The sequence below is a fragment of the Polypterus senegalus genome, chromosome 13 (assembly GCF_016835505.1).
Source record: "Polypterus senegalus isolate Bchr_013 chromosome 13, ASM1683550v1, whole genome shotgun sequence".
NCBI lineage: Eukaryota > Metazoa > Chordata > Cladistia > Polypteriformes > Polypteridae > Polypterus > Polypterus senegalus.
Genome location: NC_053166.1, coordinates 9267156 through 9282791, shown reverse-complemented (window position 1 = coordinate 9282791; position 15636 = coordinate 9267156). Strand labels below are relative to the sequence as shown.

The 15636-nt window shown below is 38.1% G+C and overlaps 1 protein-coding gene across 8 annotated transcripts in view; it reads right to left on the bottom strand.

Annotated features, from left to right (window-relative positions):
• Window positions 1-15037, bottom strand: part of ankhd1 (ankyrin repeat and KH domain containing 1) — a 187779-nt gene extending 172742 nt beyond the window's left edge. For 4 of the 8 annotated variants that reach the window (XM_039773750.1, XM_039773751.1, XM_039773755.1 and 1 more), the window contains exon 1: window positions 14592-15037. In XM_039773750.1, the coding sequence (XP_039629684.1) occupies window positions 14592-14867 (276 nt within the window). In that variant the 5' untranslated portion in view covers window positions 14868-15037. The remainder of the gene's footprint in view (window positions 1-14591) is intronic. The other 4 variants (XM_039773756.1, XM_039773757.1, XM_039773754.1 and 1 more) reach the window with 2 other exon arrangements.
• Between the last annotated feature and the right edge of the window lie 599 nt (window positions 15038-15636).

Genomic DNA, 15636 nt, shown 5'->3' with positions numbered 1-15636 from the left:
ACTATCCTTTTCCCTATTAAGGCACATATTCCTATACTGTCAACATTCTGCTTAAAAAAAAAAAAGAGGCATGATGGGTATGCAACACATACTCAGAATCTGTCAAAACACACTAACTGCTTAGTGGCAAGTGAAAAGGCCAACACATTTACGATGATATGAGTAGACTTTTTTCATCAAGTTAATCAAATTAATAACATGGGGTTCTCCTTTAACATTTTGTGATGAAAGTACACAATACCCAGCAGGTTTATAAACACATTAACAACCCAATAGTAAGAACAAAAGAAACACCACCAGCAATTTCTGAATACTCTAAACCTACTAAAACTATTAAGATAAAGTAAGGGCTTTATTTCATTTTCAAGAACACTGCTTACCAAAAAGAAACAAAGCTAATGAGATAAAGTAAGATTGGAATTGAAAATGATTATTTCATTCTTCCTCGCGAGCACTGGATATCAAAAATGAAGAGACCAGTTTTGCACTGTCCCTATAACAGAAAAAAAAAACTGGTAAATTGACACCATGGATTGAAAAAAGTCTTCAAAACATAACTGTCTACAAAAATGTTTTCAATAATTGCACAGAAAAGTCAATTATCTTAAACTTCAATCAAGTGGGAAGGGTATGCCAATGCCTGCATGTCTAGTCTATCATTTTAAACTGCATTTTGCTTCATTCCATAGGTGCCTCACAATATAATTAAACTCTTTTACACAGCTACTGAGCAATTGGAGCACCAAGTATTAAACAAAGAAAACGTAACTGCAAGTTCATAACATATTAATATTTGCAAATTACCTTTCGTGCATATGCATGACTGAGCTCGAACTTTAAACAGATGCAACTTAAATGCTAAGCGGTTATGTTGAACCTACAGTACATTATTCTGCCAGCAGAAGAACATTACCATTAAATAAAAAGGACCAAAATAGGAAGTGGCTGATTACAAAGTATTTCACATGTTTTTCCTCAGTGTCATTACAGAGCATCCACTTTAATTAAACTTATTGTTTTAAAGTGAAAATTTAACTATTTTAATTTCATTTTTTTTAAGTATTTCCAAAAACTAATTGTGTACACAAGTACCGCGCCAATAGGTTGCAACAATCGAAAAAGTGAGGGACTATTTATGTAAAATTCTTCAACCCTGATCAACTTCCTAGGCTCACCTTTGGAATGAAAAAACAGGTAGCAGGTGTACAATGGCCAAGTGCTGCAGTGTCATTTTCAAATAAGAAAGGCTACATATGCAAAACGCACTGAGGAAAGCTGGTTTTCCACTGCAACACCCTGACTCATTTAACTGCCTTGAAACTAAAACCATATTTGCTCATATAAAACAACATAAAAAGTGGCAGAAGTAAATGGAATTTTACTTTTTTTTTTTTAGTTAAATTCTTGTTCCATGCCCTTAGAGGCAGATTAATGCAGTACTGAAGACACGCATTTAGAGTAATTCCTCTTTCCCCCCCCCCATTTCTTTTTCAATACTTAAAAGTAAGGAATATTGTGAAATATCCCATTATGATAAAATATATTCTTTTAAACACCAAGCAAGTGTATCACTTTATAGTTAGATACCAGAAGCTAAATGTATATTTATCAGCTCTTAAAAAAGCTTGTTCACATTTTATATATATATATATATATATATATATATATATTAGAGATTCCGGGATCAGGACATTGTAGGGCCGGATACCAAGCACCAATTTCATGTTACAAGAAGCTAATCTCATTTTTTTTTGTAATTTATCCTTTGAATCCCCCCCCACCCCCAAACTAGGTTCCTGCATAACCAGTCATATAAAAGCCTTATGTTCTATATTAAAGTGACATTTTAATAATTAAATTGCACATCACAGGTGTTTTTGTTCATATTTTATTAACAATAAAATTCTGTATGTAATTATCTAGATTTATTGTACAGTGGCCATAAAATAAACACATAATTTATTAAAACTTATAAAATATGTACACAACATATTTATGCTATAAATGCATACCATAGTTACAAGCCACAATTTTAATAAAATGTTCATAAGATGTTTATCAAGAAAATACAAGGCTAACATGCTTAACAAGTTTACACCTAAAATATGCAAATTCGGCTTTTAAGCTAACATGTCTATAATTTACTAAGCAGTGTGGGCAAAATGTTCTTTATTTGTTCTGTTTCTAACAGTATGCTAAACACAAGTTTGCTTACTTTTCACATTCAGACAAGGAGTGCCATTTTAATTAAATGACAAAATGAAATGGTCTGAATCCAAACAGGATTCCCTTTTAATTCCTCTCAATGACATACATTTCTATTATTCCACTCCAAGGACAGCTGGACATCAAATATGTCTGTCATTCCTCTCTATGCATAGGAGGACTCCTAAAATTCTAATTTGATAGTTTCTTACTCCAGTTATTAATGAAAAAAAAAAAATTACCCCATGTTCACTCTGTCCTAAAGCCTGACTGTCCAGTCTCAGTTTTAGTGTAGTGGCTTAGTGACCGAATTCAAGGGTAACGTTATAAGGCGGATAAAAGCATTAAATTTGGCACAGTTCTTCCTGAAGTTCAATAGAGTTATTTTAGCCTAGGAGCCCTGATGGGATTGTACTATAAACAGTATAAAACATAAAATGAATTAATAGGCATGAAATATCGCAATTGTTTCAGATTGGCCTAACATAACCCTGATGGGAATGTCAATAACTCAGCATGTGATAAAAACAACAACCAAATTAAATATATTGTAGTAGATGGTAGTTTAAAACATTACTGAATTTAGAATTTTGACTTTTTCAAAACTGTTTAGTACCAATAAACCAAATACAATAGTAATTTAGTGTCTGTGCTTAATTGCAGGTTCAAGTAATTTAAAATGGAGATTAACTGGGATCGATGTATTATTTGTCAGAAAGTCACTGCTGAACCTTTGAAGTGTCCACTGCACACACCTGGGACAAGTGGCGACAAACCAGATGCATATCGTTCCATTTTGGCCAATGTTGACCAGTTCAGGGCTATAGATGCTCACTGCCTGTTGAAGTGCATGTCAAACCAGATGAGACCTGTGACAGTCTAGCTGCACATTCTGCTTCATGACACAAGTTTTGCCATCTAAAGTTTAACAGATCTAAGCTTGAAAAGGCACAGAAAAGGAGCATACACACTACAGAAAATGCTGAAAAGAAAATATCAAGTCCAAGCAATAGGTAAGTAGAAATGCTCTTTTTGTGAGAAAGACGAAAAGGAAGGTGTTCTGCATGAAGTGTCGACATTTGATGCTGACAAGAATATCTGGTCCATGATTAATTAACTCAGCTTTTTGCTATTGGTGCTATTAACAATTTAGACTACAACCCAAATTCGACTACAGCAACTAGTTCATTCCATGGGACTGGAATCAGTCTGTTCCAGTTGCCAACTAAGATGCAACCTGGCACAGAAAGATTGCCCAGTACTGTTCAAGGGACATGGACAAGTTTCTTCCTGATAGCTATGCCATAGTGCCTGCAGTTGACTTGAAGAACACTTCTGTTGCTGTTCCAGAGTGCAAGATAAGCAAACTGGACAATTGTCTGGATGTTGGCAAAAGTGCAGGAACACAACTGGATTCAGAACGCTTTGTCACTTTTAGATAAGGAAGAATTGACCAGTGGTGATGCCACTGCATGGGCAGCCTACCATTCCTCTATACAGCCAATGTGGAAGACACCCCAACAATATGTGCCATGCTTCCTTTGTTCTACAAAAAGTCTGCTACACCTTTGATGATTAAACATCGAATGTATGTAGTAAGAAAGGCTATTGAATTTTTGAATTCCGGACAGATTCCCGTTACAACATTTGATCAGCCTCTTTTTGCCCTTGCCAAATTGGTACAGTGGAAATGGCCTTACACTCATGGTGAGAAAGTGCATGTGGTAATGCTTGGAGGCTTGCATACTGAAATGGCTCTGTGGAATACCTTGGGTGATCTCCTTGAAGGCTCAGACTGGACAGCCACACTCACCACAGCTGAAGCAGTATCATCTAGCATGGCTGACTCGTTTCTGAACGCTGCCCACCTAATTCGAACTAGGCATGCTCATCAAGTCACTGTGCTTGCCCTGCAGAATCTTCAAAAGGAGGCTTTCATGCTTAGTACAGGCACAAAAGATGATGAAGCAGCAGACGCTTGGAGAATTGACATGCTGTCAAAAAGTCCAACTTTCATGTTCTGGGACATGATCGTGAGATATGAAACCTTAATTCTAATTTTCATCAGGGCTCACAGGGAAAGAAATTTCCTACTGTATGTTGAAGTTTTGGAAGAACTAAACCCTCTGTTTTTTGCATCGGACCATGTAAATTACGCAAGATCGACAACTGTCCATATCAGGGACATGAAATCCTTGCCTGACTCAGTCAAAGATGAGTTTCAGAACAAGTCACATTGGGTTTTGTCAAAGACATGTAACAAATTCTCTGCCATTCCATTTGACCAGACACACGAGCAGATGAATAAGATTGTGACGGGTTCAGGTGGTGCAGTGGTAATCACTGAAAATCCAAGTGCCTTCAGACGATGGAGGATTTCAGGACCAGAACTTGCGAGACTGTGGAAGGAATTTGAGGAAGAACACCTCCGAGATGAAGATTCTGACCACAGTAAGAACTTGCTACACCATGAACATGGTTTCTCGGTTCAGAAGACTTTCCACACACAGGTGACAAGCCTCTGTGAAGCTATGAGACAGATGGGCAATCCATTCTTGGTTGATTTCTCAGAACTAGTAACTCTTGATAGCCGCATCAGGTCAACTGGTGATTGACTCACTCCGGTGCCTGGAGGACACAGGTAAGAGACAATACCAAGATTTTGTTAAGCGGGTTCTTGATGAGCGAACTCAATTAATGATCCTATAAAAAGAAATTTGCTGGCACTCTTCAGTAACTCTAAAGACAAATCTACTCAAAAGCAGGGCAAGAAGATCAAAGAACTGAAGAACAATGTTGCACTGTTTGGGCAGCTTTACATTGCTATGAAAAACCGCAAAGGTGACTTGGAAGAGTTTTTTGCACACAAAATGCAGTCATTCCCTCCTTCCCTGTCAGACACTGGTAAGCTTCACTTGCCAGGTACCAAGTCTGATCTACTGCAGTGCCTTGAACAGCCTGATCAGTGTGAGGCACCTGTTTTATATGACTGCCAAGTTCTGGATGGAGCTGCTATCATCCACTTCCTGCCCATTAACACTGTTAACACGTTTGATATGTATACAAGTGGTGTTTTCATCCCTTACCTTGAAAAGCTGCTGCAAAACTGAAACAGGCTAGACATTGTTTGGGACAACTACATCTCAGGCAGTTTGAAAGAGACAACATGAGAAAAGAGGGGAAAAGGAAAACGCCGAAAATTGTGCGGTCAGAAAAAACTGCCACATAACTGGATGGATTATCTTCGTGACCTAACCAATAAGAAGGAGCTGTTTGCTTTTTTGACAAATACATTCAAGTTCAAATAAGATCAAGTGGTCACCAGAAAAAAAATATGTCACATCAGGACATGCTATTTCAGTTCTTGGTTCTGGTTCTCCCATGAATGACCGCAACCATGAGGAGGCCGGCATGTACAGCATGCACTGGAAGTCGGAGCAAAAAGTGTCGTCGTGTGTACTGTCGACACCAAAGTAGTAGTCATTCTTGCAGGCATATTTCATGACCAAGTCATCGCACAATCAGCCGCTGATATTTGGGTGGCCTTTGGCACAGGCAAGCAGCACAGACTTTACCACATTAACGAAATATGTGCAAGCTTGGGTGAGCCAAAGTCAAGAGCATTGCCTGTGTTCCATGCATACTCCAGTTGCCATACAACTTCAGCTTTCACTGGTAGAGGTAAGAAGTCAGCTTGGCAGGCCTGGCAGGCGTATGATGATGTCACAGAGACATTTTTAAATCTTGCCAAACATCCATTTCAGCAGTTTACTTCTGATAGTGTACAATTCAAAACTCTTGAAAGACTGAATGTTATCCTGTATGATAAAAGCAGCTCTTTGAGGTCTCAATCAATTAAAAAGAGAATTCTTCTGTCATGCAAACCGATAAATGGAGAAACTGTCACTTACACAGGACGCACTACTTCTGCATGTACAAAGGTTTGTACATCAGGCAGGAATCTGGACGACAAGCTTACAAACTGACCAACTGATTCCTTCTCCATTGGGCTATGCATGGGTAACAGAATCAGGATCATGGGTGTCACAATGGCCCACTCCCCCTGAAGCCTCCAGGCTCTGCAGTGACCTGATCAAATGTTCCTGTAAAGGCGATTGCACCAGATGCAAATGCAGTAAAGCAAACCTGGACTACTCACCACTGTGTAAAAGCATGTGCAACAAATAGAACTAACCTGAAAACTATTTCATAGTGATGTAAGCAAAATGACACCTTTTATTGGCTAACTAAAAAGATTACAATATGCAAGCTTTCGAGGCAACTCGGGCCCCTTCTTCAAGATTACATCTTGCCTGAAGAAGGGCCCTGAGTTGCCTCGAAAGCTTGCATATTGTAATGTTTTTAGTTAGCAAATAAAAGGTGTCATTTTGCTTGGCTTTTCTCTACATTCATAATGGCTAACACGGTACAACAACCTAGTACTATAGTGATGTAATAATTTGTAATCGACTTGGTGACTCTGTCAGACTGTTAAGTTTCAAGTTTTGCGTATCTACGTCTGGTATTCATAGTGCACACACAGTAATTTTTGGGTCATTTTGACAACAATTTTCATTGCTATCGGTAAATCTGCAGTTTTGTGGTTTATTCGAGTATTTGTAAATGACTTGGTGATTCTGTCAAACACTATAAAATATCAAAGTCTGGTTCTTTTAGTGCACGTACGGTCACTTTTGGTCATTTTCGCAACAATTTTCATTGATACCAGTATATCTGCAGTTTTGTGTTTTTTTTCAAGCAATTTTTTAGGACTCCAAGGCTAAAATTCTTTCATAGACCCTAATGATTAGCACAATTTGGTGCTTTTATCTGCTCTGTAACAGTAATCTCACTAAGCCACCAAACTATTTACATGAAGTTCTCTCAGCAAAGTGGCAAATGGACATCCTCAAGTAACTTAATACTTGGTATAAAGAAGCACTATATTAAATTACCTTTAAGCGTAGAAAAGCAGATTCTAAAGAAAATTGATTTACTGATCACCAATCAGATCATTAAATGGAGAAAAAATCATTTTTACCTACATATCATGCATGGCACTTCCACGTTTAACATCAGAGCTTTCAAGAGCACTTATCAGTTCAAGCTAAGCAGTTAATAATGACTCCTATAGTACAAAACCACTCGCAATTTAATGCCTTTTTCAGAACTTCATTGGTAACTAGAGAGGTTAACAAAACATCCCTGGACATAGCTCTAATGAAGCAGCTGTACTGACTCAATCACTAAAATCTGTAACAAATCAGCTTGATTTTAATCGGTAGTTTGACAATTACGATGCGTTATTCTACTTAAATACGTATTTTCACAAAAGGCACAAAAACATACAGTGTTTATTTCCGAGTGGTCTGATTTTAACTATATACTACTATATGGTTATTCAATTTAGAGATTCGTGAATTACATTTCAGAACATGCGTCTCCCACCTACTGTATTTATCCATCTATTCTCTGCACTCATTTTATCCACTACACAGTCAAGGAGAGCAAGTTTTTTTTTCTGCAATATCGATATGCTAATTATTCAGTTGACAAACTGAATTTTTTTTGAGTCTAACATGAATCACCTATTTCCCAAACACAGAAGGCAGGCTTCCTACTTTAACAGTGAACCAAGCAATGCTGAACTTCCACTTACTTGTCAATGTTATATTGTCTTATTAACAGTAAATCTAATAAAACTCATACACTTGATAAATGCTACTTCATAGAACCCAATATACCTTGTTTTGGATGGACTGAGTTTAAAGGAACCATCTTTGCTGACAGACACATATCAAAGTAATATTTAAAAACAAATAAATAAATCGCACTAATGTTACATATACTCTCACCAGCCATTATTAGGTACACTTGCTTAATTGCTTGTTACCGCAAATATCTAATCGGCTAATCACATTGCAGCAACTCAAAATATTTATGCTTGTAAACATTGTCAAGGCAACCTGCTGAAGTGCAATCAGAGCATCAGTATGGAAAGAAATATAATTTATGTGACTTTGAACATGGCATGGTTGTTTGTAAGTGCAAGACATGATGGTTGAAAAAGGGAAAACATCCGATGAGTGGCAATTCCCTGCAGGGTGAAAATGATGCCAGAGGTCACAGGAGAATGACCAGACTGGTTCGAGCTGACAGAAAGGCAACAGTAACTCAAACAACTCATTACAGCTGAGGTATGCAGAAGAGCATCACTGAATGCACAACACATCTAACCTTCAAGCAGATGGGCTACAACAGGACACCACACCAGATGCCACTATTGTTAGCTAAAAACAGGCAACCGAGGGTAAAATTCGCATGTCCTCATCAAAATTGGACAATACAAGATAGGAAAAAAGTGGCCTGGTCTGATGAGTCTTGATTTCTGCTGCGAGATTTAGATGGCAGGGTCAGAATTTAGCGCCAACATGACAGCATGAATCCATCCTGCCCTGCATTAATGGTTCAGGCTGGTGGTGCTGCAATGGTGCTGGGGAATTGTCTTGGCACACTCTGGGCCCCTCAGTAACAATTAAGCATTGTTTAAATTCCACAGCCTACCAAAGTATTATTGCTGACCATGTCCAATCCATATTCTTACGGCTACTTCCAGCAGGATAACACACCATGTCACAAAGTTCAGATCATCTCAAACTGGTTTACACGAGAAAAAGTTCAATGTACTCAAATGGCTTCCACAGTCACCAGATCTCAATCCGAAAGAGCACCTTTAGAATGTAGTAGAATAGGAAAATTACATGATGATGTGTAGCCGACAGATCAGCAGAAACCATGTGGTGCTATCATGTCAATATGGACCAAAAATCCCTGTGGAATGTCTTCAGTGCCTTGCTAAATCTATGCCACAAAGAATTACTGAAGGCTAAAGGGATCCAACCCAGTACTAGCAAGGTGTACCTAATAAACTGGCAAGTGCGCATATATCACTAACTGAGGAATAACCTAAATTATTAGCTGAATGTTAAGTTTACCTGTTAAGACGTATTCCACGTTAAACAGAATTAACATGTAATTACACTGGACCTAATGTCTGTGTAGGCTGTGCGATGTACTGGTGCCACTCCTAAGCCTGCATCAAGCCTTGCACCCAGTGCCAGAGGAATAGGTATCATCCCGCCTTGATCCTGAATTGGGTTAAGCACGTTTCAAAATAGCTGATGTAATAAGCTACCAAAGGCATTTAGCCTTTGGGAAAATAACATGTATGAAAGCAGGATACACCTTAAACTAGGACTGCAAATGTACAAAACCAAAAAAAAACTTCAGAAAGTGAGAGAAATAGACAGACGCAAACATTCACAGCTAAAAAGAGGACCTAGTAGTAATACTTTTTTTTCATAAAACGCACTGCTTAAAAGTGTCAGCATTCGAAAACAGAAATACTTTATGGATATCACCACAATGTAATGCTAAATAAAACATAACTGTGGCCCTGTCAAAAACAAATATACTGTACAACCAGCATACTGGTCAGGCAGCTTTGTTTTTATTATAAGTAATAAGTAACTATCAATCATATGATTAATAAAAACAGAAAATTTGACTAACACTGAAGAAAATACTCACAAAAAAAAAACTTATGCTTGCAAAAGACACCTTAAGTGTAATACAACCAAATGCTTATATTTTAAACTTTAACCGTTTTTTCCAAGAGAACTGCTATGTGTTTGAGATTAAAAAAAAACTGCAGTAGATAGTGCCATATTTAGTCACACTGTCTGATATAAATGTCTGAGGCTGATTTGGAGAATAGTACTTCAAATGAACAATTCTAGGCCATTAACTCAAACAGTGTTGTTTGATTCATTACTTGCACGTTCCAGAACTATTTGCATTCAATGAACAAGCCCACTACAGTACAGTAGTGCAGAATGTCCTGGTATTCTGTATGGTTAATCCTGGTATGTGAACTTTCAACTGCAATCTGAAAACCGCTCACAGTACACCACACAAAACATAAAAAGAATCTACCCAACTGCAGGATGCAGGTAATTTCAAAACTGAAAATAAGCTCAATTTTAAAAAATGGGGATGATTAGGTTTTGAAAATAAATTTTCTGGCAAATGTCACTTTGGATTTATCACAGTAAAACCAATAAGGTATTATTGATTACTTTAATAGTATGTACTAATTCCAATCAACATCTTTATTGTAATTTTTTTTTATCCCTTTCAAAATATGTATGTGGGAATAGACAAATACTTTCAAATCTACAAAATTTTCAAATTGCATTCATTGGAAAGATGTTAATATCTTATACACTTTTCTCCACATTAGATAAATAGCAGCACAGAGCCCTGTCAAACACGAGAACACAGAGGCCCATCAAAACAAGAACTAACTTAAATCCTACAGTTTGATAGTCTGGAAAAAGATGATAGCAATTTCCAATTGGCCAGTTCACCTAACCAGAGATCTTTGGACTTAAGGACCCCAATAGTGAAAAATTGTTTCTCACTTTATACTCTTATGAACCATGGGGTTTGCGGATCACATGTCTTGAGTAAAAAATCAAACCCAGATAAATCAGACAAATATAGATTTGTAATAGATTAAAATAAACCTTTGATGTACACCATATAAGAATATACACTGCTAGAACAATGATGAATGGTTACTAGTAGGTAATGTGGCATAAGGGCTGAGGTGTTAAGACTTTATACCTGAGGTTCTGGGTTCAAATCCTGCTATTGACATTGTGTGACCATGAGCAAATCACTTCACCTGCCTGTGCCCCAAATGGAAAAACAAATTTAACCAAATGTATCTGGGATGTTGCAAGTTATCTTTGACAAAGGTGACAGACAAATAAGTAAATATAAAGAAATAATCAGTTGTGGAACCCTTCACTTTACACGTTTTAACTGACAATCATCATCAAAGATTCAATGTTGCAATTAAATGCATTAAGTGAATAACTTCGAAAATTAACATTTTTGCGAGTTATTTTGTAATTATATAATTCTCCACAGAAATGCAAATGTCTAGACTATTTCACCATCTTAAATATATTCTGAGAAGCAGGTGAGAAATATAAAAACATGACATAAAAAACATGAACAAGTAGACTTTCTCTCGGTTTACAGATTTTCTCAAAAACATTAACACAAAAAAATCCCTGATATGATTCATGTGTGAATAGATGTAATGAGAAGTCAAGCAAAATGAGACCTTTAATTTGCTAACTAAAAAGATTACAATACGAAAGCTTGCGAGGCAACTCTGGCCTCTTCTTACATCCATAATGGCTAAGACGGTACAACACCCTAGAACTACAGACATGTGTGAATAGACAAATACATTTATCTTTCAAATTCTGTATGGCTTGGGGAGAAGCTCATTTTCACACATTTTTTCCATAAGCTAGGTAAATATCACTAATAGTTAATAGTTTGTACATTTTTTGAGAAAGTAAAAACCCTGTCAAATTAACGTCAAACACCAGAATGTAAGGGTGCGTCATCCACAAGAATTTATTTTAATCATTTGGAGAATTAAAATTTTTGAGACTTAGTTTGGAATTACACAACAGCATAAAGTGATTGGAGTATTTCGCCATTCAAAATATATTCTGAGCATCAGGTGACACACATAAAAACATGAATAAGTAGAAACTTTCTAGTTACAAAATGTTTGTGTTCATAAGAATTATTAATGAACGCTTTGAAATCACTGCTTTTTTTTCCTGTCTGGCGCCTCTCAACTCGGTAGTAGGAGAAACCCCCAAAATAAGATAAACTATTCGAGATGTTTGGATGTCTAGTGTAGAGCTGTTTTTGGAGATCCACACTAGTTTTGTCCTCTAAAAAAAATAAAATAAAAATCAATTTTAAGGTAATTTTTAGACCATATTTTAATGCTGGAAAGAACGGCCTTATGATAAAGACTAAACCAATAGGTATCCTCAGCAAAATGACTGGAAGGTCTTGAAGTTGTGCATGTCACATTAATCGACTCTAAGGGTTTATTTACCCTCTAATTGGTGACAAGGGGGGCAAAATACTGCATTTATCAAAAATTTTAAAAAATGCGGATCGGTAATATAGGCAAGTGGAAGTGTCATTTTCTGCTATTTTGAGGCTGCCCATGATGAATATGATCCTGTTTTTGATATCTGATTCTTTATCAGGGGACTTAGCACTCTAAGAGCCACTCCCAGAAGGTGGAAAATGGCAAATTTAAAAAAATACGCATGTGGGGTATCGATTTAGACTTTTTTACGATCAGCGATTATGAATATGATGTTAGTTTTGATCCTTTAATCTGGTTCTAGCCCTCGAAAGACCTCTATCGGCGAGCAAAAAATGACAAATTTCATTAGACTTGAAACATTTCAATTGAAGCACACATTAGAATGTTTCAAATATATGATGCCACTATTCTTGTTTATTATGTACTTCTACCGCATTAAGTAAATCATTACTTTTCTTATAAACACCCCCAAAAAATAGTAGTTCATGCCCCTACTTTTGTTCGTTATTGGAATGATGCATTTATCTAAGGACACCTAGGACATTTATTGTGCAAACTTTTACATTTCCTGCATTTTTCCTATCGCAGGACAGGCAGGTGAAGTGACTTGCTCATGGTCACAAAGTGTCAGCAGCAGGATCTGAACCTACAACACCAAGGTTTGAAATCCAAATCACTAACCACTATGCCATATGTATGTGTGTGTGTGTGTGTGTGTGTGTGTGTGTGTGTGAATTAACAAACATGGTTCTCTTTCCAATTTTGGATTCCTGGGCTGAGGGGGGTCATTATTAGGTATACTAGATAAATATCACTAATAATTATGTCTAAAATTTAACAAAACACTGTCAACCTAACAGCAGTTTGGAAAAAATATGTGCAGAAAGAGGTGTTCACAGCTAACCACCTTCATTGCCTTACAAAACCATGGGCTTTGATGATGTCCACAAATTTTCCGGCCAGAACCCAACCCCAAAAAAGCCGTCAAACAAACAGAATTGTAATAGATTACATCACCTTTTCACATGCGACATACAAGAATAAAAAAAAAAACTGCCGCAATAAAAAGAATCTATTGCGTGTACCTACACTTTACAGTTTAGATCTGACGATCAAAAGTACCAGGTCCATGAGGCGTATCTTACAGACTTAATATGGAATCTCACAACGGTCTGCAGAAGTGGAAATGACTGGAGTATTACACTGTCCGAAATATATTCTGAGCAGCAGGTGACAGACGTTAAAACGTGCACATGTGGAGACTCCCTAGTTACAGATTTATACTTTTTTTTTCCAGTTGCAACATTAATGATTTAAAAAAATCCCGTACGACTTCCTTCTTGCGGAAAACAGTGATATTATTTTCTTAATCACCTTTAAGCAAGCAAAATTAAACACTAGATGCACTTGACACCCATCCTGCGACAGTTGTACACTTTAAGCCTGCATCATGTTGCATCTTATTATTTCATTTTTATATAAATCCATAAGTCAAGAAAATATTGATAAAATTTACAGAAGGACATACTGCAAGACGTTATTAAAAACCCAACACCGGCACGCTGGAATCGTGAGTACCGTTCATTACGATCGTAACAACCAAGCTTTCAATCCGATCTAACATGACTTCTAAATTATTGTAAGCGCTATCCATGACAAAACTTGAATCAAATATGGTTTGTCAGCCCTTTCGCTGTAACCTGGCATCTCGTGACTTTACTTGCCGTTTTCAAAACAGCTTTGTGCAAATATTCACAGACCTTCCAAAAATTAGGCAGATTAAAAAAAATGGCACAAAATCGGTTGTCTAATCGGACACCTTTAAATGCTCAAAATCCACGAGTATTTTCTTTTCGTGTAAAAAGGGCAGGCCCTACGGTAAATAGCAGGCCGCAAAATGTGAACGCTTGGGCAACAGCAATCTTGTATGTGAACACCACAGCACTGCACTGCACTGCACGGCACCCTCCCTTCCTTAATCAGCATTTACAGCATTGCACGATCACAATTTTTTCACCCGGGAAACGTTGAAAATGTACAAAAAATAATTCGCTAGGCGAAATACTCATAAATATAGCTAGCCCAATGACGTAATTGCACCAGAATTTGGATGAAACGCTTGTGTGATCACTGGATCACCTGGTGGATGTGCAATTCCACTACTACTAGGCCCCTGTACATTTGACGCTGCGATAGTCTCATGAAGCCAGCCATTTTCATCCAGACGCTAACCGTTTCGTCAAATAAACCAAACTCGTCCGTAAAAAAAAAAAAGAACTCGAGTAATTAAGCAGGCGGCGCACGTTTCGCATTGAGCCCGGGCTGTGTTTTATGTAATGCTTCCCTAGTAAGTGGGAGGGGGTTAGCAAATAGCCTTGCCTGAGCTTACCTCAGAAACCTCGTCCTCGTCGCTGCCGGATCCCGGGCCAGAAGAAAGCACTGCGGCCGCCGCCAGCTTGAAATCCAGTCGGTCTGAAGCGGGCCCGCCAGCCTCTCCGAACAGGCGCACTTTCTTTCCTCCGACACCGATCCCTAGGCCGCCGAGCCCGGCTCCTGGGGCAGCTCCAACCCCCATCCCTACCGCAGGGGAGCGCGGAGTCACCGAGTCAATCTCGTCCTCGAAGCCGTCCGTCAACATTGCCGTCCCGGCTACTGCATTCTGCATACTTCCCAGTGTAATATGTAGTTTTATAAACGCAACACCGTATTTTACTTCCTTCGGATAGCTAATTTCTTTTTATTTACTATATTTTTACTTCAGAAAATCCCGAAACTCTCCTGAAGCGAGACGAGAAGAGAATCCCTTTCCCCCCAGCCATTAACTTTCTAACAACCTAACCTACTGCGCACCATTCCGGTACCTTCCCGCCCTCCTCCTCTTCCACTCTCATTCCAATCAAAGCGAGAGCACTTTCCCCATTCTACATTTCTATTGGCCGAGGCACATGTCTGTTAAATCTTTCGCACGCGCCGTCAAGTTCGGTCGAGAAACATCTATAGAGGGAGGCGGGCGCCCTGAGGTTTAACGCGAGGAAACTGAAATTCAGCACTGCGGTAGGTGCATAACCACGTCAATCACCATCTCCCGCCTTTAAAGACCCGCCTAGTTTTCTTTCCCCGAAAAAAAAAGTAAGTATGTAAGTAAAGGTTGCTTTAGGATTTATGGAAATAGGGTGAGTCTCTTTAATTTTCTACTTAAAAGTGATTAGACCACGTCGCTATGATTAACCGTTTGGAATATATTTATTCCCGCCTACAGGCATTTTTGTAATAACCTAGCAAGACGTTGAAGAGTTACTTGTCGCTTCGTTCTAAACATCAGGCCTGTTGTGGAAAATGACAGGTTTAGTTCAGAGTAAACGAAAGCAATAACTGAGGAGACCTGTGCAGCCAGCTGTTATCCTGTTAACTTTCAGAAGTCCCAGTTTACATAC